The sequence below is a fragment of the Panulirus ornatus genome, chromosome 2, assembly GCF_036320965.1.
Source record: "Panulirus ornatus isolate Po-2019 chromosome 2, ASM3632096v1, whole genome shotgun sequence".
Taxonomy (NCBI): domain Eukaryota; kingdom Metazoa; phylum Arthropoda; class Malacostraca; order Decapoda; family Palinuridae; genus Panulirus; species Panulirus ornatus.
The window spans coordinates 21,848,190-21,868,899 of record NC_092225.1 but is presented as its reverse complement, the minus strand read 5'-3'; the positions used below and the strand labels follow the sequence as shown (position 1 = coordinate 21,868,899).

Here is a 20,710-nt window from a genome sequence, read left to right as displayed (position 1 = left end):
ACTTTCACGTTACTGCCTTAAGTGGCAAATTGCTCTTTGAAAATATATAAGATGATGGAGAGGAAAAGATGAAATGATCATTGTTGCAGCTGTGAGTCAAGTTTATTTTTCACTCATCTCGTAAAAAAAGTATTACTTATACGACATTACTTAACTTAAGAAGACAGAAAAACATTTAACATGTACAGTAAACATGATGAAAGAAACTTTATCATCTGATGGTTATATATACCTCACTGTTGCCCTAAACTAGTGTTGTCACATATCATAGCATCACCCAAAGACTGATTTAGAAATATACAAGTGGCCAAGATGTTTGCCTGGTATGTATGATTTAGAAATGTTCGTATCATTTATTTCCATTTTCCATATCCCTACATTCTATTGATGAAATGATTGATCTAGTCATAAATTACTACACAGGACCTCAGAGAAGGATTATGAATTGATATATATATATATATATATATATATATATATATATATATATATATATATATATATATATATATATATATATATATAGATAGATAGATAGATAGATAGATAGATAGATAGATAGATAGATAGATAGATAGATACAGTAACATGAATAGAAAACATGTAGACAATAACATGAATATGAATAATAGTAATGTTATCATTGATAGAAAATTACTATTGCCTTTCTTTAGGCTTGAAGTTGTTTTCCTTTACAATTTTTCAGAACAGTTATATTATTCAATACAAAATCATATACTTCGTAAACATCCTCTACATGAACATACTGTTACTCTTCCACTGATCATTCACGAAGTATCATGTTAATAGCGGTCATCTATATTCCGCTGGCACTGGAAGAGCCTTTGATCTGACTTCGAAGTTGGTTTGCATCGCTAACTTCGAAGTCACTTGTGTGACAGCGGAACCAAAGACGTCGAGCATTACCACAGTATTGTGATAAGAGCAAGAAAAAAAAAAAAACGAGTCTTCAGATGGTATTTCTACTCAAAATTAGTTTGGATGTGGATATTTTTTTTTCTTTTTTTTTTTGCGTTAACCTGAAGAAAAGGAAATTCCCGCGTGAGATTCCTTCATCGTTGTTTGGGAAGGCTGAAGACGGGCGACGTGGCGGAACGTCATATTCTCCCCTACCAGGGCGAGGAAGGCGACGACGTAGCCCAGCAGCAGCAGGTAGAGCACACCCTGCAGGTGGTCGAGACTCAACACCACCTGCCCGTCCTCCACCTGTGGACGATTTGCTGCTAAGCCTCAGTCTGTGATGGATTCGAAAGCGTTTGGACACACATTTGTTTCATTTTCTTGACAATAACCGGCACGTACTCTATGCAGCTTTGAGACTGCACTCCATGCAGGAGCAGAGAAATGATAGATTCCTTCTGACTGTGTTACTTACTTTACTTTGCTTCTCTGACTGTATTAGTTACTTTGCTTCTTTGACTCTCTCTCTCTCTCTCTCTCTCTCTCTCTCTCTCTCTCTGGCTCACCTCAGAGGCCATCCTCGCGCCCTCACCGCTCCTGCTCTCCCTGATCTGCCTAACTTTGATCTTTATGACATCATCCATCCAGTGGTCCACCATCCCTGTCTCAATCAGCCGCTGCTTCGTCCTCCTGAACTGGCTCAAAAACGGTGCTCCTTGCCTGGGAAATGATATAAGGGATGAGAATATGCTCAAAATTATCATAATTAATTCACTTAGGCTCATTATCCAGCCAGGAGAGTTAAATGATAGTAACAATTTTCTTCTCTAGATGGATAGATTTCGTCTCTAGGTTAAGGAGGGAGTTTTCCCTGCAGTGTTGAGCAGTGGAGGAAAAAAAAAGATGACTCACCGAAAGCCCCAGGAGTTACCCCCTAAGACTGGGTACTCAGTGGCGCCCAGGTGGATGGGCGTGTTGCCGTACTCGTCGTAGTAAAGAGAGGCGATGTCAATCTTCGTGTACGACTTGACGGTGACGTACGAGAAGCTGCCAGACAGCACCCGGTCCATTCCTTGTTCCACCTCGTAGGTCTGGAAGACGAGAAGGGGGGAACGAGGAACTCGTCTGAGTGTGATGATACAAGATTTCTCTCGATCTTGAAATAGAATTCATCAACACGATTCCATATGAGAATCATGGTGCTAATAACACTAAGAAATTATCTTAATATTGTTTGGAAAACAATATCACTTGTATTCACATACTACGGTGGTGTAGGAACCATAACATTCGACTCGTAACCAAGAGGTCCTTAAGATAGATACTGCGTTGTGTTGTGGAGAATTGATATATGACATGCGCTACTGACAGTCAAATAAGAGATATCCTTCTTGTCACTCCGTCAGTCTGTATCATCCGGACGATAAACTTCGTCTTCAACGCCTTTCCTCTCTTAAGGATTTTGGTGAGTCTTCTGATGCGGTCCTCTACATCTCCAAAGACTTTATAGGCTTTAGGCATATATAGATATCTGCTTTCGAACCTTCCTTTCTTTACCTGTTATTATGTCTCCCCTTGAATTTCCAAAGACTTTCATAAGCTTTAGGTATATATATCTGCTTTCGAATCCTTTCTGTACCTGTTATTTTGTCTCCCCCTTGAATCTAAATGCACTACTATCACTGGGATCGGTCTATCGCAGGCAGTCGTTGATATGGAGCGATTTTTCCCCCCCATCTTGTCCTATCGCCTAACCCTCTTTCTCACCTCCATTAACCAACTTCCTTTCTTCAGTCTCAATCCCTATTCATTCTCACGCCTATGATTCCACGCCACAGACTAAGTGTTAGAATCATCATCATCATGGAGAAAAGAAATATCAAAGTCCCTCTTTCAGACCACCGAACTTACCGGCATCTGTTTGTACACCTCTTGGATGACAGGGTCGCTGCTCTGGTTGAAGTAGAGAAACGTAGTTCCCCAGAGCACGAGACCTCCCCAAGACCAACCCTCTCTGCTCAGGAGGTCTTCGAAAGTGTTGACTGGGGGGAACTTACTCTGGACGGACAGGTGTGCAATGAGGGAGGAACGGTAGGCTGTTGTGACTACGAGGCAGAATAACAACCACCAACCCACACATACCTGAGGGGAGGAGACGTTTACTCAGAAGGAATCCATCATTTCTCTGCTCCTGCATGGAGTGCAGTCTCAAAGCTGCATAGAGTACGTGCCGGTTACTGTCAAGAAAATGAAACAAATGTGTGTCCAAACGCTTTCGAATCCATCACATATCCTGAGCGTGGCAGAAAACTGTCTCCAAAAATTTCCAGAGTTGATGCTTCGTAAAAGAAAAAAAAAAGGGTGGGAGGGTTACCCACTGCAAATTATATTTTTTCATTCTGAACGACTTACACGTTAGGACGTAGCATGCTGTTAAAATCTTCTTTCTTACACTTTTGTTTCCGATGGAATTGTGTCTATCTTCGTTCAGTTAAACAAAACAAAGCTAAACAAAACGTTCCCAGGACCCCTTCCCATATTCAGAGGTCTAGCTACCTCTGTAAATATCTCATCAGTAAAAATTCACATAACAACAGTAAATATCAACAGTGCCAAACTGTTTATCCCATCCTTTCTCTCAGTTTAAGTCCCTTCCTGTCATTCCATTATTGATAATACTTATCACTATATCACAACACATTACTCAGCTGGTAATACCCAAGCATCTTCACCTGGCTGCTAATATTAGCAGGAGGACTACCCGGCGAATCCTGCAGTAGCACACCCCAGCTATAGAAGAGAGCGGTGTCAAGCCTGATGCTCCGCTGGGCTGCCCACCTCGACCACACCTTCTGCAGTAGCCACAGGATAACACCAGCGGAGGATGTGCACACGATAACCATTATCCACACTTCATCTGGAAAGCGAGGAGGATTGATATTATGCGTCGTCTGTATATCTGCATGTCATGTGATATGGTGTGTCGTCTGTATATCTGCATGTCTTATAGTATGATATGTCGTCTGTATACTTACATATTGTATGTTTTTTATGGGTCGACTGTGGCGCCATCGCAGGCGTATGGTTGAAAGTAGGTACTGTTTAAACAATCATCAAATGGTCGTAAATGTTTTGAGAGTAGATTATTCGGAGTGAATTTTTGTCTTTCAGGTTTTTTCTTTTGTCTTGTGAGTGATTCCTTTTCATTTCAGAAAGTCAGAGAATTAGATCCTTCAAACCCTCCACTACGTTGCACTCCACACAAACTCTAGCACAAGAGACTTCCTCCACACCTCCAACCCATTTTAAGATATAAACTCAAGAAATTCTAGGTGACTAATCCATAGACATTATTCAACTCTACCTTCCCTCCCTCCCAGAAAGAATCAAGCAACTCTGTAAAGCTCCACCTTCAAGAATGTCTCCAAATTCGCGACACACGAAGCGAACGTGATAACAGATTTCCAGCACCTACAAATGGCCTCTTTAGGGCGAGGTGTCGCGGCAGAGGACCTGGCTTGAGCGACACTATGACCAAGGGATCGTGAGTGTAGATCCTGGAGTGGGTGATGACCTCCATCCTCGCTGGTGACGGCGTCAGGTTGAGGGAGAAGTCTGCTTGTTCATGTTGCAGGGTTCCCACAATGCCCGACCAGTTGCCACCAGCCAGAGGCACGCCCCACGTCCCATCCCATGGCTCCCGTATCTCGTACCTGAAGAACTGTTGCTTATATATCATTAATTAGGAACGAACCACATTTTCTAGTGTTTGATGTGAAAGAAATGATATTCATGTATTATTCGAGAATTAATTTTTAAGAAATGTTTGATGATTGTACAAATTGTGTGTTAAACATACGTGATTTTTCAATATATATATATATATATATATATATATATATATATATATATATATATATATATATATATATATATATATATATATACATATATATATATATATATATATATATATATATATATATATATATATATCTGACCTCCCGACATAGAAATCGATTCCCATCACATTCCAAGTCCCCAACACTTGCGTTCATTCATGAGCATCTCCCACATTATCTCCTCATCTCGTCTCTACGTACACAGAGGGAGACGTCCTCAGACACGTACGTGAAGTTCAGGTGAGCCGCGATGGCGTCCAGCATACGAACATCAAGGGAGTCCAGGGGTGAGACAGGGCCTTCAGGGTGTGTGGCGTCCTTGTCGTACGTGATGAAGGGGAAATACACCAGGGTCACCACCCTGAAGGTATGGCCCATGAAGTTATCAAGGTGGTCTGGAGGAAACACCAGGAGGAATGTGTTACCGAAGGACATACACTCTCTCTCTCTCTCTCGCCGCATGTGAGGTACTACATGTCACCCTTGTAAATGACGTACCAGAAAAGAGGATGTTGTCTTCCCAGTGGTTGGGAGCGGACAGGTTCGATCGCTGGAGAAGTTGGACGCCCATCTCTCCTCTGTCGCAGTACAGACACCTTTGGAACGCCCTCACACGCTCTCCTCCATCTAACCAAGGAATTCATACGACGTAACGAGTTTGTTGAGAAAAAAGTAACAAAGTCTTAGATATCACAAAAACTAGACGCTTCATTTCTTCATCATTTTATATCATAGTAAAGGAGATTGGAGGAAATATTTTACTCTCAATTGAATATCTAATCAACAAACATAATACGTATGACCTTATATCAAGTTCCTAAACATTGTGATTTGTGTAGCACAGTTATGGCCAATATATTGCACCGTATCCATTTTCTTATAAAAGTTTATAAATGGTGTCATGGTAAAGTATTAACATTATATCTCTAGCATGAGCGGATAGCTCATTAGACTCGCATTCAGGATGATCTGGGTTCGAATCCTGCGCGCCCAGTAGTGTACCGCTCCCGCCTATTAGCAAACATGGCACAATATCAACAGCAGGATGTTTCAATGAGTGTCGCCCTGCAGCAACATTCTACAGTTAAGATGGACACCCTCTCTATACATATCCTTTCCCTATACTTTTCTTTTGCTGGTGTTGAAAACAGATATGCAAATCAACTTCCACAAGATGTTAAACCTAGCAGGAACACCAGATATGAACAAGCGCCACCACTTGTATAAGTAGAAAACGAATCGTTCTAGGAAGATATTACCTTTGCCAGTGGTTCCTCTCCTGAGCCATGTCTTGACTATGGGTCTCATATGTGTGACATTCTCGAGGGCGAGGTAGAGCAGGTGGATGGTGTTACGTAGGCTGGTGTGGTGGAGAATGGATGTCGCTACACTCGATCCACTTATTACAACCGTGGGTATGTCTGGCCGGAGCCATAGTCTAGATGCCTCCACGAATCTGGAAAGATAATTCTATCCTTTTCTTTTTCAATCGGAAAGATTTCACAGCGATTGGTTTTTCTTTCATAAGAAAAGTCCTAACTTTGTATAGAAAGTTAGGACGTATACGACAGTACGTGTGTTCATACGTGTGTGAAATTATTAGCCTTACCTAAGTAACAGATGTGTGTTGTGCGAGTCTACAACAAGAACGAGTGCACGACAGGTCAGTCTGCCATCACCCCACAGCTTCTGCAGGAGGTGATCTCGAACTGGCTGGTCCTGAGAAAATAGTTTACTCACTTCCACCAAGACCCTCGCCTGCCCGATGTCCAAAAGGCGTCTAGAAAAAGAAAAAAAAAAGATATTTACCTTCAGTCATGTCTTATAGTTTTTTCTTTTATCCCTGTACGTCTATACGTCCTTATATATCACAATAAAACTTATGCGACAAGTCAGAGGATGATGGGACATGAACCCATATTTAGCAACTGTGACGACGTATTTTTCATATCATCTAAAAGAGCAAGTAAATTTTCCCACTGTCTTTGGACTATGTTTCAAATCTATGGAAAAAGAAAATGCGGCATTCCCTCGTTATAACTGTGGTACAGAGAACAACTTAAAAAAAAAGAAAAAAAACAACGTTTTCGGCAGCAGCTGTTACACAGGTCGTCAACAACCACCTCTTGACTTGCAGCTGTTGCACAGAGAACATTGCAAGGACCTCATACGTGCAGGTGTGGCATAGGGAACCTCTCGTGCAATCATGTGTTTTGAGTACGTATACTGTAAAAATAATGAACTAGATTTTTTTTTCCTTTTGTTTTCTCTCCTCAGTTTCCAGCACTGCCTTTCAAGCACTTGCGTAACTCACTCACCTGAGAATTGAGGAAGATAGCGTGCCATTGTTCTCTGTGGTGGCTAGCACCAAGTGACACCCAGCCAAGTGGTTTTCTACCACCTGACTAACCATCACGTCCACCTGGTGCACGGAACCACCCACTGATAGGCCACCTAAGCCACCGCTGCTACGGATACCACACACTTCCTCAGTAACCACCGCCAACGACACCAGTGGCCACAGCACACGCAAAGATAGCGAAGGAGACATTGCAATGCCCGTGAAAGTAAAGGCTGTGTTGCAGTTGGCTCTCAATCCCTGTGAAAGCAAATGCTGTGTTGTAGTTGGCTCTCAATCCCTGTGAAAGCAAATGCTGTGTTGTAGTTGGCTCTCAATCCCTGTGAAAGCAAAGGCTGTGTTGTAGTTGGCTCTCAATCCCTGTGAAAGCAAATGCTGTGTTGTAGTTGGCTCTCAATCCCTGTGAAAGTACACAATGTGTGGTTGGAGAGCTTAGTTGTTTTAGAAATGGTGCTGCTTTTTCGTCGTTTGCCAATATCAACATTATTTCTCACATATCTTTAACTATGATAAGGGTCAGCATTCGACAAACAGTGGGAGTTACATAGAACAGCTGACGGCTGAACAGAACTTTTATCGATGTGAAGGGAACGGGACGGGAGAAAGACATAGAGAGATGGAAGGGATAAGCTAGAGAGAAATAGGACATGGAGATATTTTTTTGCAAGTGATGGTATGAAAAGTCAAATTCATTTCGTTTTATCTTTATTATTATTTCATCTTTTGTTTCTAAAGCTACAATCATTACAAGGCAGTTTGATTATCATGTCAGTATGGTTAATTACGTGTCTATAATCTCTTCAATCATTACAAGGCAGTTTGATTATCATGTCAGTATGGTTAATTACGTGTCTATAATCTCTTCAATCATTACAAGGCAGTTTGATTATCATGTCAGTATGGTTAATTACGTGTCTATAATCTCTTCAATCATTACAAGGCAGTTTGATTATCATGTCAGTATGGTTAATTACGTGTCTATAATCTCTACAATCATTACAAGGCAGTTTGATTATCATGTCAGTATGGTTAATTACGTGTCTATAATCTCTACAATCATTACAAGGCAGTTTGATTATCATGTCAGTATGGTTAATTACGTGTCTATAATCTCTTCAATAATACTCCAATGACTGGGATATATCATCCCTCTTGTCATGAAAATTCCCTGGTTTTATTGATCTGTATTTTTTCCTTCACGTCCTACCTCAATAAGGATAGACATGGTGTTTAGATATTGTTAAAAGACATTCACACTTACTGATATGCCGTCTCCTAATTGGTCTCAACTAATTAACAGGATAGCAAGAAGCAAGCAATTACCTGTCAAGGTGACATACTGTTTTTCTACTATCTATAATGATTCTTAAACTCGAACTCTTCTAATCGAAGTGGCACATTCACAAACTTTAGTAGATAACATATTACTCATATCGCTATCATCATGGATTCTAACAACCATTAGCTCGGTATCTCATGAATCGTTAAATGAAAGGATATTGCTGAAGAGCTGTACAGGGACTGCAGATCATACTACCGCCTTTTAGAATGTGTGGAGTGAACGACTTGTAGTGGTACGAGAAGGGTAAGTACACTTGGTCTAGGTAGGTCTTGGCAGGTTCACTGCTTCGAACGTGTTTCGTATCCTGTGTTTGAATCAGACGATACATGACGTTGCAGGGCCTGCCACTACGAGGTCTTGTATTAACATTGCCATCTCGTTTCCATCTCTTTATCCATCTCCTCACAGTCGTCACACTGCTGCCTGTCGCCTGGGCAATCGCTGGGACTGACCAACCTCTCAACCACATGCGCACGAACCCCACACGATCGTTCAAATCAGTGGGCCGCAGTGTGCGGAGTAGCTGCTTCATAGTTCTGTGCGAGAGAGTGGATGATTCGGGTTTGTTGAACGACGAGACACGAAAAAAGAAACACGTCAGTTGATGCCAAGAGGAAACATGGTATGGAAGGACTGTTAAAGTACCCTGGCTATAGAATATATTTCTAGCAATAGAATAAGTGTGTGTATGCGTAGTAATGTTATCATTTTTTTTTTGGCACTTTAGATATAATTCATATATTTTTCAATTCATATTGCGATAGATATCTATGGATGATCGAGAAGTACGAAGACCTCATTAAAGGAAACATCACATCGAAAGTGGTATAAGATGACTTTTAAAATCCCTGATAATCAGTTTCTGACAAAATTTGTCTCAAAAAAAAAAAAGAAAATGTTGACAAGATCTCCGAGGAATATTTCTTTTTTCGTGCCATTTGTACTCGAGATATATACAAATTGATCAATAATGTCTGGTGTTCAGATTAATCGCTGATATTTTCATACAGGAAACATAGATAGAGACTATAACCATCTACTTAAATGTGTGTTTATAAACATCTATTTATTGCCAGTTTGTACAGATTCGTCAGCTGTGTTTGTAGGTCTGTGTGTGTGTGTGTGTGTGTGTGTGTTTGTGTGTGTGTGTGTGTGTGTGTGTCAGTCTTCTATTTATAGGTTTTTCCGAACTCTTCTATAGATATTATAGTCATCTTCACAGACAAACATCTTAAAGGAAGATATTTTCTATTGCCTTCTTTGCATATTTTTACTGAACTGTTATCTGTGAAAAATAAGTCAGGTTAAACTTAATATTTTTTTCTTAGATTAATCATACAGTCATCCCTTTATTCTTATTTCCATTTACTCACTTTCCCCCATGTCTCGTCCTCACTTAGTCTTTCCCTTATTTGACCCACGGCCTTCCTTCCCAGTGCCTTTCTTCGCGTCTAGATCTTCAGATATTCTCTCCACAAGGTACATGTAGATGGACTTAGACGTACAGATCGGCTGGTATGTCTCTTCGTATGTCAATATGTTTCTAAAACCCTTCCCATCCATGTTTGGTCTAAGGTCGACTTTGAGAAAGATAACTGATTTAATCCCTCGGGCTATCGTCTCATGGATCTCACTTATTCAGTCTTTAGAATCTTCAGAATTCTTCTTTATCAACTCACACTTTTTTCATTAGAAAAAAAAACAGACCTTCATTATCTTTATTTACAGATCACTCGTACGACTTTCGCAGGGTGATATCTCCTGGTGATAGATTTATTTTCTCATGTATACATAGAGAGAGAGAGAGAGAGAGAGAGAGAGAGAGAGAGAGAGAGAGAGAGAGAGAGAGAGAGAGAGAGAGAGTCCTTACCTTCACGACACAGTGATCACAGTCAGGACTGGTCCTCACCGCTGGTGGTGACACAGGTGCGTCACAGCAGCAGACACACAGCACCGTGGAGGTGAGCGTCAGGGTAAAGCTGCAAGGCTCCCAAGGAGCGAACGTGTTGCCAGCAGCAGCCGTGGTAGAGGAATGGCTTGTGGGGGCGTGTGCACCGCGCTATTTATTGACCAGGAGGAACTAGGAGCATTCAACTCCACTCAAGATTTCCGAGAACAATATATATATTATATATATATATATATATATATATATATATATATATATATATATATATATATATATATAGATATATATATATATAGATATAGATATATAGATATATCCATAACAATACAGTCTTTTAAGTTCCATGTAAACTTGCTTAATGCTCATACATGATGATTCAGTTACGTGGATTGTCGAGCATTTATATGGATAATCCATTATTTATCATGCCCAATACCCTGAATAAACATTAAGGGAAATAAAACATCGGAAATTCACATGGTCTTTACGTCGGGACCCGTCGTATATTCTGTCTTAAGAAATGAAGTACAGTGCATACGTCAAGCATGCGTGTGACAGATGAATTAACGAATATAACGAAAATATGAATACGATTACCTTCTCTCTCTCTCTCTCTCTCTCTCTCTCTCTCTCTCTCTCTCTCTCTCTCTCTCTCTCTCTCTCTCTCTCTCTCTCTCTCTCTCTCCGTCCCATTCCATAAACTTATCAGAATCGTGGAATTCCTTTATGGGTCGTGATGTGTAAAGCAAATCATACCTTCGTTATTAGCGAAGGGTAAGAGGAACAACTTCAATCCATTGATGTCAAACCTCACTTTCTACTAACTCTTAAGGCATGTCGTAAGTCCCCATCTAGATAAACTTAGTCGAAGGGCAAGAAGCGTAATAACTGCGAAATAGGTTATCAATTATCGAAGGATCGAAGGTGATATAAAAAGGTACAATCCGATTGATATAGAAATTAACTGGCAGGAATGTGATGCTATACGTGTCAGAGGTGTGAAATGACTTGAGTATTTATTGTATTCATTCCATAAGACGGAAAACATTTGTAACTTATTTGCCGCAAGAGTTTCTCATAGAGCTCCAACCCGTCTGGGTAACAGGAGGTCTGACCATTTCCAGACACAGTGTTAGTAGTGCAAAGATGTTTCCAGCAGCCAGAGCCACGAACATTCCCTGAAAGAGAGAAATTATATATATATATATATATATATATATATATATATATATATATATATATATATATATATATATATATATATATATATATATATATTGGAAAGGATCACAGTTTTGCGCGTGATCAAGATATTCCTATGAGTCCACGGTGAAAATGAAACACGAAAAGTTCCCAAGTGCACTTTCGTGTAATCACCTTCCAAGCGTGCGTACTGGATAGATTGTGCGCACGGAGGCAAGGGGACTAGTGCGTGGGAAAAGACGCCGTCCCCCGAGTACCTAATGTCTTCTGTGAGGTGAGCTTTATCGGAAGATAACGTAAATAGAGAAGTGTTAAATTAAAATGAGCGTGGTTATCAGGGCATAACAGAGTTTTTTGAAATGTTGTTTTGGGCACGGGAGATGAGAGACAGGTATATCCAAGAGGATATATTTCGATACGTGAGGATACGAAGGGATAGATCATTACCAAATATTGAGAGGTCGGAAAGATTGGATCGAATATCATGATTTTGTGGGAATGGGGTTAACCTTTGGCATGTGAGGGCGAGAAGGAGTAGGCATCCCGGAATAGAATTGAAAGGATGTCAATATGTTATACGGGATTTGACTGCTTTACAGTGAGTTCAAGACCATGTGAGGTCTGGGGAAATTCATAAAGTTGTAAATGTAACTGAAGTATTGCTATATGAAATCACATCATCAGGGGAGACACAAGAGAGAAATATAACAGTCAGTTGATATACATCGAAGAGACGAAGCTAGGACGCACTTGGGAACTTTTCGTGTTTCATTTTCCCCGTGGACTCATAGGGATATATATATATATATATATATATATATATATATATATATATATATATATATATATATATATATATATATATATATATATATATATATATATATATAATTAACATACTGGAATGGAAATTGATTTCGAAATTTATAAATAAGATTAGAATAATCTCTTATAGATAAGGAATATTCTCACCAGTGTTGCATATACATATAATGAGGCACATTACCCATAGGTTGGTTAAGGAGAGGGACGTCTGCACTGTGATCTTCCTCGGAGCATGAAGACACTGGGTAGAATTGGGAACTGATGTCTTAAACCACTGCTCAAAGATCCCGGATTCCGTCAACGCTATGACTCTGCAAGATACAGGTGAAGGATAGGCTGTATGTTTCGGGTAAGTGCAGGTAACCTTCCCCGATACACTTCCTACACCTCCCTCCCTCACTCACTCCGTCCCTGAGATATTTTTCCTCACGCGAGAGGCAAGGGCGCCACTACAGGACGTGGGGACAACCCAGACCGCCCGCCTCACACTGCGATTCAATCTCTGCAGACTTGTCTTCTCTGCCTAGAAGGGAATGAGCTCTTACGGAAGGGATAAGCGTACTAATACACACCAGTGTCTAACTTTAATCTAGCGTGCGTATATCAAGGGCCCCATATACCACCAGAGTATTGCTAGGTTAGATATATACTGATCTGTATGTTGTTGGGTCGACGGGGAGAGAGACAGTATATTTCCACACACATATCTATCGTTATACGTAACATACTCCCACTTACCGGGTATATCTTCGCTACTCATCTCTTATCCTCATACATATCATGATTTGAGACATACTGGGAATATCCTGGAATATCCCGAATATTCCTACCTTTTACGCATGGCCGGCAAAATGGGGTTATCCTTCTGGCTTATGATAGAGGACGAGAAGGGAAGTATGGATTCCCTGGAGGTGTAGAACACACAATCACCTGCCATACAAGGATCGTCTTCATCATAAATATCTATTATAGAAAAAGATCATATCAGAATCTCAGCTTCAATATACAAGTAGAAGTTTAATGTACACATGTGAGGAACTGAGGGAAATTTACATAATATTGAGTTTCTAAATTGTAATCTGAAGTATGCATATATGAAATGCATATATCTTGATCTTCTTTTCCCTCAATAATGTTCAGGTGTAATGGAACCTTATTTTTTTCTTAGTAAATCATTGACGAATAGTATTCAAGGGAGACGTGCGTCCAGTATGGTTTTCTCTGTAAAAAAAAAAGAAAATAAAAGAGAATTCTAGAATCTGAAAGAACCAACCTTTCTGGGTGAAGTCTTTAGCCATTAAGTTCCTGAGTGTGATGTCCACATCGATCAGGACGTGATGACCAGCAACCACCAAGCGATCGAGAATGGACCGATATTCTCTCTGTGTGCGGTATAACACACGCCCCTCACTCTCCAGGTCCGCCACCTCTCGTATGATGCCGGACTCTACCACCTAGGAAGGGAGGTGACGCCAAGTATTACAACAGATGGAGAAAATATATCGACTCACAAGATTTCATGAAATGTGACATGGAACTAAACCAGTAGAGGGACATATTGTCGTGAAACTAGAACAGAGTCAATGATTAATTTCACATATATTTCATTTTTTAGCGGCAGAGTTCACGTTTGGTTTCAGGACTGATACTGTGATTGAATCTGTAGTTCTGTGTTTATTGAAGACACTGAAAGAAACGAGGATGAAAGAAGACATAAACGTAACGACAGATGTCACTTGGTAGGATATCTTTGCCTACCATCATATCTTACATGGTCGAGAGTCAGCCTCCTTAAAAATGATACTACTATCCTCAATCTTGGGTCTCATATGGCACAACATGACACCTACAGTGATCATTACGTTGTAAGCAATGACTTGTAATAAGCTTCTAACAATCATTTTAAATGCTTATATTTCTTGCGTCCTGGGGAGTCAACTCGGAGGGAGGAACTATTCAAGGGGGTCATTATCTTCCCTGAAGCTGTAATTCTGAACTCGAGCTGGTGATATGGGTAGAGTTTTAATGGACGACTGACCCTTGGCCATTCCTACATTGATAATACCATCAGGTGTGTAACATCATAACAACAGCGCCGTAGTAGCACTCCCACCTGCCACGTAGAGGCCCCGGGTTCGAGCCTGACTGTTGGAGCTTTGTATGTTATATGGAAGTGCGCGTTCATATGCACTATATTCGTGTATGTATATTATATATATATATATATATATGAATCATTTAATTGTTCACTAATCACTTAGAATGATGGTGTGAGACTAATGATTAAGATGTCTGCGGTTCTCCCTCCCAAACTGTCTTATATAAGTGGGGTGATTAAGCAGCCACTTCCCAGTCCATCCCTCTTCGTTCGAATAACTCACACGTCCTCAGACATCCACTGGAGAAAGCGAAAAATCACTGCCGAGCACAAGAGGTTGTTTAATGAGAGTCAGTTCTCGAGAGCGACTTACACGGAGGTACTCTGCATTGATTGAGTTACTCTGCCATATCATGACGGTTGAAGGCTCCTCAATGACCTCTCGTAAGGTCTGGAAAGGTTGAGGGATGTGCCTCACTGCCAGGAGGGACATGAGGTTACCGGAGTAGCTCCGGGTTAACACCAGCGTCATCATCATCCACACTCCCAACACCAGTCGCTCCCACGACCACCAGTCCGCTGCGACCGAGACAGCTAAAGGGAAGAGGACAGACGGAGTGATTCAGAGAAATGACTTGAAGAAGAAGTCAAGATAATCAACACTCAACTTCTATCGTTGCTTCAGCAGTGTGACATTCTGTATATATGACATTCTTAAGCAACTGTGTCTCAAGAGATTAAGTCTTGGAGGTTCATACTTGTGTGGGGTAATGCCAAATCACAACTATTTTGAGAGATTTTTTACAATGCATTAGCAGAGGAGATGGCATATATGACAGATTCCTGGAGATTTAGTGAAGAGAATATTTCGACTCACACTACTTTAGTGGTCTGTGATTCCTTTAGCGTTCATATAAGACTGAAATAGATATCTATTTTCTTTTTCATTTGATGACTTACATTGCAACACAGACCGCCGCCTCAGTAAAGACTCATTTCTTTCATTCAATATCCTCGGTTTCTGCCCCACCTCTCACCTCAAACTGATGGCTAAAATACCATTTTAAGAATAGAACGTTCATCGAAATAGTTTAGCTTCATAGATTCACAAAATACACTACAGACAATCAGTCATACGACACACACACACAAATCTAACTTACTCTGTTGTAATAATATGCAAAAGAGGCGATATGTATCCGACAGCCAACCGCTCCAGCTAGAAGCCTCGAGGAGGAAACAAGATGAGAGCAGGGAGGTTACCGCGGGCACCACTACCAACGCCGTCAGGATGGTCACCCACACCAGGGGCGCCAGGGGCAACAAGAAGCCCCACGGGTCTACCTCTGGCCGCCCTCGACTGGCGAGAATCCTGGAGCTGTCATACCACAGAGGCCACGAGAAGTCCACGGCCTCAAATCGTGTGGACGTGATGCTGAAGGGGCCTATGGCAATGTCCGCTTCCTTCACGAGTTTGCGAATAAACACAAAAACATTATCAAAATACGAAAATAATTCTGATTTAGAACATGACAATCTAATTGTCTTTAAGACCAGATTCTGTTACTCTTCGATACCGCTTTCTTTCCTGAGGTGACTCCATTATAGTCTAAAGCTGCGAGGTAACTTATTTTGAATTAGTGCGGTGAACTAAGTGTAACGAAGATGGATATTTTCGAAACCAGACTTTGATGGTTACAACAAAGTGTAGTAAGCTAATAACCTTGTCCTCATATTGAAGTACCTACATCCAAAATTTGGAACATTGAGGTTGCTAGTTTTCCGCTGTGAAAGCATAGCAAACAAACACACAAGCACTTGAAAATATATAATAGATGCATTAAGTCTTTAAGGAGAATCAAATATGATACATTTCTACCTGTAAACTGTAGCACCGGTTATTTAACTCTGAGCCATATCTGTTGAAAGTACAAAATATCTATTTGTAAACTACAGCACCCATCATTTAGCTTTAAGCCATATCTATTGAAAGTACAAAAAAAACATCTATTTGTAAACTACAGCACCCATCATTTACCTTTAAGCCATATCTATTGAAAGTACAAAAAATATCTATTTGTAAACTACAGAACCCATCATTTAGCTTTAAGCTATATCTATTGACGGCTTTCTCAAACCATATGTTTGTTCTTTGCACGGTTAGTACGAGAGTTAAGGTCTCGTACATTATCTCCAGTGAAGTGAACTTCATAGACTATGGCATGGGGGTCACTCATACATGAGCTGACCAACTGAGTCTAGTGTGTGATGCTTCACTCCACTCACCTCCCTGCTCAGCCCATCTGGAGCCTCGAAGACACTAGTGACATCGGTCTACTCACCTTCCTCTTCACCATCCCTAGCATACCCGTCCAAGACCCATTTATCCCTCTGGTGCCGAAGGTTCTGTCATGAGGGATCACGTAGGTGTACCTGGTGGGGGAAGAAAAAAAAAAAAAGACCTGATCTACGTGGCAAGGATTCGAACCCTGTAATAATTGCATGGCAGCCGGGTTCGCTTACTACTCGGCTATGCCGACCGTGGAGCCTATGAAAGTGCACGTTCATTTGCGATATATTAGTATTCACACACCTCCACGTTGGGACAGTAAGTTGGGTGAAATTGCTAACTACTGAATAATATGAGCCTAACGGGTTATGACCAATCTAGGTCCCCGTTGCTCATGGACTTGAGACGAAAGATATTCCATTACTACAAATCTAACAGTCATTTCCCTTAACATTGGCAGCAAAATACATAGATCTTGTTTTCTTTCTACCTACGTAAAGTTGAGCCCCCTGGAGAGGTACTCCACCACGTTGGCAATCGGCCCAGCGTACAGGAGACGTCTTCCGCCAGGAGCCTCAGGGTCGTGAATTACCTCAGCGTTGTGGTTGGCCATGACAATCACTGACACCACCAGGTCCGGGGCCACCAGGAATCTGCCAGACCAAGACGGGTGAGGGAAGAGGATCCGCAACTGAACACCGTCAATGGTTTCTTACCAAGACGGGGAAACGAAAGCATGTGTGATCTACTTAAAGAATCCAAGGCGATATGCAAGCAAGTTTTTCTTACTTATTATAACACGAAATATAAGATTCTCGAATTCTTTTCTCATTAGTAGGATCAAACTACACACACACACACACACACACACACACACACACAGGATTACATTCCATACGAAGTGCAATATGAGGTAAGAACGACTTTCGCTTAAGCCTGGAATATAAAGATAAGATTGTGATTTGATAAAGAGCAACTTCATGACAGATTCATTCCACTTACTTAGAGAACTTGTCAGGGAAGAGTGGGAGGTGGGTGGTGAGGCTGAGACCCCAGTGGGGCGTCCAGGAGGCAACCAGGAACCCGTGGCTACCCCAGGGGCTGTACGGATGGTACACATACACGCTACACCTACAGGAGGAAGGTGTCGTGAAGAGTAACCATCGTTAAACATATTGTCACTAATATGCATACACGGGGGAAGAAATAAACGAGCGAGTTAAAGATTTCTAAATATGATAACAGATGTGATTAGAGAGATGATGGTACGAAAAAAGCTGAGTATTAGAAGAAATGAATATATATATATATATATATATATATATATATATATATATATATATATATATATATATATATATATATATATATATATCAACTGACTGTTATATTTCTCTCTTGTGTCTCCCCTGATGATGTGATTATTATACGAAAGTGCACTTGGGAACTTTTCGTGTATCATTTTCCCCGTGGACTCATAGGAATATCTTGATCACGCGCAAAATTGTGATCCTTTCCAATATATATACATTAGGATGGTAGTTATTCATAACTAATGTATTACACTATTCGTTATAATGATGTCTGTGAATATATACCGACATAGAAAATTCTAACATTCTAAATTCTTTTCTTTTTTCTTATTATCTTTTCACACGAGATGGCCTTGACTTAGACACGTGGGTCACTCTGTATTTACACAAAAGTAATAATGAAGAGATGGAATGACCACGAACATTACAGCTAGATATATACATACACGACTTTGGATCATCTAAGTCAGTCACATGCCATGTCGTATGGATCCATTTTCTTATGAGCGTTTCAGTGTATCTCACTCGAGTAATCCATCATGACTACCTTGGGGATTGTGGAGTATCCTGCACGAGGAGCAACATGGCATTCCGACTGGACAAGACTCCGTGGAGGTCCTGCAGCTCTGGGAGGGGCAGGCGGGTGACGACGAGGAGCCTGGTCGACCACACCAGAAGGCGGCCCTTGAGGGACCACTCGGCGAAGGCGGCGAGGAAGGCTGGGTCGTCGCTCACCACCACCACCGTCACACACCACGACAACTGACGAAGCTGTGGACGATAACGTGGATGAAATAATGTGAAAGTTCCTTTACATCTTGCCATAAAGGTGATGGAGTTACCTTATTAGAATGGGACCTATGACCACAGCGGTAATGTCTGTGGGCCTACGCAAGGTGAATGTTGTGTGTGAAAGGCGTATACACTTCACCGTTAACGAAAGAAGAAACTACCAGTCTTGGTATGTACGTAGAAGCTTCCTAGTTTGTCTAAGAAGTAATGTGACAATGACCCATCTGTTGTGGCAGTGATGGCAAACCGACCGGCATCTGTAACTATATATGCAATAGGGAAACTACTGTCCTCAAACTGTGTAAGTATATATGCAATAGGGGAACTACTGTCCTAAACAAGCAGGACTGATGGTTTACTCGCGTCCAATTACTGCCGTAATGGCCTATTAACTTCGGAGTGACACGTTTACTTTAAGACTAGAGTGGAAGTGGATTACACTCCTTCACCATCTGTGTGAGAGTGACAACAATTCCCTCAACAGAGAGCACGGGAGTGGCTGTAACCCCTCTGTCAGTCGTGTGAGAGTGGCTTACCCGCCGAGCCTGGCCGACCACCCTAGAGAGCTGTGCCTGCGTCCCGTTCGACTCCCGGTCGGCTGCTGCTGCCTCGAACACCGCCACACCCCAGGGTGCATGGAGCCGTCCCTTCACCTGATAACACAGGAAGTGGGAGAGTTTGATGCATTAGTTCCTTGATGTCGATAGAGACGACGATCTAAGTTCACGTATAAGACATTTATGTGAGGAGCACTTGTTTCTAAAAGGGGTTTGAATAATCTTATCATAAGGAATTTAGGACATTGACTATACGACGTCAGTCACTGATTTAACTATAGACACCTGTCGACTCTGATATCATATCATCTATTATGAAAGCGGAATATCTACTCACATAAAGAATCATAGCTCTTGAGAACCCATTCAACACGTCGGTATTCAACGAGGCAAAAAAAAAAAATTATTTCTTCCAGAAGTTTCCTATCGTATGCATCGGTGTGTTTTGACAGCCAGAGAGTATATCATACACCTGACATAGTTATCGTACCTTAGAGATTGTGGAGGGTGAGGTGCTGCCATCTGTGAGCAGCATAACGGAGCAGCTGTGACGAGACACTCCCAACAGGACGGAGTCTATAGCACCCACTGCTATCGCCAGAGTCTCACTCTCTGCGATCATAGCATTTTGATTAAGCTGAGTAAACATAACCATCTATATTTGTAACTTATAGTTTTAACCATTTTGACCGTCGGTCATTAAATTTAGGTGTGTCCACTTCATAATCCTAAGTAATCCCATGCTTCAGTAAAAGCTATCATACCTATGGTACCCTTAACCCATAGCGGGGGTCATCTGCTTTATTTCTGAGCTACGTTTGGCGACAAGATTTAACTTAATTCAAGAAAGATATGATTAAAAGAGGGACATGTAGGGTCCAAATATACTCAGACAAGATATAAAATGAATGCATGACATCCAGAAATATATATACATAAAAAAAGACAGAATGGAGAACTACCATTTCTCAACTTACCAAATGGACGTGAAAATTTGGCATAGGTCAGGGAGGCAGTGATAGCCAAGACCATCATCAGCAGTGACACAACAGCAGACACCATTCTTTTGCAGTGATGCACTACAGCAGCAGTGACACAACAGCAGACACCATTCTTTTTTTTTTTTTTCTTACAGTGACGCACTACATTAGGAATTCAAGAGGAAGATAAAAAGAAAAGGAAGACGTTACTTTGTCGAA

The 20,710-nt window shown here is 41.1% G+C and overlaps 2 protein-coding genes across 2 annotated transcripts; both read right to left on the bottom strand.

Annotated features, from left to right (window-relative positions):
• Positions 1-567: 567 nt before the first annotated feature.
• On the bottom strand, positions 568-7,432 carry LOC139752652 (glutamate receptor-like). The gene is made up of 11 exons (XM_071668412.1): positions 7,142-7,432; positions 6,433-6,603; positions 6,083-6,279; positions 5,322-5,450; positions 5,053-5,218; positions 4,393-4,634; positions 3,654-3,838; positions 2,833-3,063; positions 1,834-2,012; positions 1,488-1,641; positions 568-1,227 (listed from the first exon to the last, which is right to left on the bottom strand). The coding sequence occupies exons 1-11, from the start codon at positions 7,372-7,374 to the stop codon at positions 1,036-1,038; spliced, it is 2,079 nt and encodes a 692-aa protein (XP_071524513.1). The 5' UTR covers positions 7,375-7,432; the 3' UTR covers positions 568-1,035.
• Positions 7,433-10,905: 3,473 nt separating this feature from the next.
• Positions 10,906-20,637, bottom strand: LOC139752647 (probable glutamate receptor). Its single transcript, XM_071668398.1, has 13 exons — positions 20,489-20,637; positions 20,002-20,123; positions 19,491-19,607; positions 18,710-18,933; positions 17,852-17,980; positions 17,344-17,502; positions 16,902-16,992; positions 15,723-16,023; positions 14,933-15,153; positions 13,735-13,915; positions 13,292-13,391; positions 12,643-12,772; positions 10,906-11,611 (listed from the first exon to the last, which is right to left on the bottom strand). Exons 1-13 carry the CDS (start codon positions 20,571-20,573, stop codon positions 11,489-11,491), a joined length of 1,983 nt encoding a protein of 660 aa, XP_071524499.1. The 5' UTR covers positions 20,574-20,637; the 3' UTR covers positions 10,906-11,488.
• Positions 20,638-20,710: the final 73 nt, after the last annotated feature.